At 58.3% G+C, this 1394-nt stretch overlaps 1 protein-coding gene across 1 annotated transcript; it reads left to right on the forward strand.

The window, feature by feature from the left end:
* Positions 1 to 4: 4 nt before the first annotated feature.
* LOC113997731 (BTB/POZ domain-containing protein KCTD12-like) lies at positions 5 to 987 on the forward strand (the record flags this gene model as incomplete). The annotated part of the gene is made up of 1 exon (XM_027739830.2): positions 5 to 987. A coding segment is annotated over one exon (330 nt), but the record flags the coding sequence as incomplete, so codon positions are not given.
* Positions 988 to 1394: the final 407 nt, after the last annotated feature.

The following is a 1394-nucleotide window of genomic DNA, read 5'->3' on the forward strand; positions in this document are numbered from 1 at the left end:
CTACAGAGGCTCCTACACCCTGGGCAGGGACAGCCAGACGGACGCCAAGTTCCGCAGGGTGGCCCGGATCATGGTGTGCGGGAAGACCTCGCTGGCCAAGGAGGTCTTTGGGGACACCTTGAACGAGAGCAGGGACCCGGACAGGCCCCCGGAGAGGTACACCTCCAGGTACTACCTCAAATTCACCTTCCTGGAGCAGGCCTTTGACAAACTGGCCGATGCCGGCTTCCACATGGTGGCCTGCAACTCCACGGGCACGTGTGCCTTCGCCCACGACCAGACGGACGACAGGATCTGGACCTCTTACACCGAATATGTTTTCTATCGTGAGTGACACAACCAACCAACCCTCCACAAACCAAACACCAACCGTCCCTCTTTCCTCTCCCGTGCTGGCCGTTGCCTAGAAGGTAGACATCCATCCCCGAATCCCGGCGTTCCCCCTTTGCCTCCTTTTGAGTTGGTTTTTGGGTTTTTTTCCCCCCCTCCTCCTTCCTCTACGTTGAACCTGCCCAGCTCTTCCTTGTAGCAGCCGCTGAGCACCAACCTTCTTCCCTCTCTCCGACTTCTGCAGTGCTCCCAACCCTCCCTGGATGTGTGGACTTGGACACTGTCGCGTGGTTTGGGTGGGAGGGGGGGACACGGCGGACTGTGCTTTGTCTGGAATTCCTGCGGCTGGATGAGCTTGTGTTGGACGCTGAACTTGGCTCCCTGTCCATCTGCAGCTGCTCGGGACTGTGCTGCACTCACTGGGTTTGACCTGCCAAGGGCCGTGGGTGAGGAAGAGTTGGGTTAAGGACACGGAGAAAGGTGGGAAGCAGAGCCAGGGAGGGGAGGGGGGGGTTGGGAAGATGAAGCCTGGCAGGATGTATTGCCATGAGCCCCTGTAAGCAGCTTAGCCTTTAGACTGGCAGCGCTTGGGGAGGGTAAAACCTCACCCCGTGTTTGCAGCTCTGAGCTGAAGCCTCGCTGCTGCTCTGGGATGCCTTTGGGGGGGGTGTTTGGGGGGGCTATTTTGGGGGGTGGGAGGGTGTGGATGGGCAGATGCTCTGCTCATGTACATGTGGAGGGAGGTGGGGGGGAGTGGGGGAGGCTTTACGTGCTGTAGGGTGTAAAATGCTCACACATCTCTCCAAAACTTGGAGGCTTGTCAGGAAAAAAAGCCCCTTCGTGTTTCCATTCCATAGCAATGGGATCAGAGGGACGAGGTTGGGATGCTCCAGCCACGGCCACAACTTCACCCAGTGAAGGGAATCCTTGCTGTTTGGGCAAACTCTCGGGAAGGTCTCTCCAATCCCAGCTCTCCAGGGGCTGCCGCTGCTTTCCCACGCCTGGGAATTGTGTAATAAAGGAACCAAACCCACTGGGCTGTGTCTGTGCAGAGGGGCAGAGCT

This window comes from Pipra filicauda, unplaced genomic scaffold, assembly GCF_003945595.2.
Source record: "Pipra filicauda isolate LSUMZ 115617 unplaced genomic scaffold, ASM394559v2 scaffold1305_size18758_pilon, whole genome shotgun sequence".
Lineage (NCBI taxonomy): Eukaryota > Metazoa > Chordata > Aves > Passeriformes > Pipridae > Pipra > Pipra filicauda.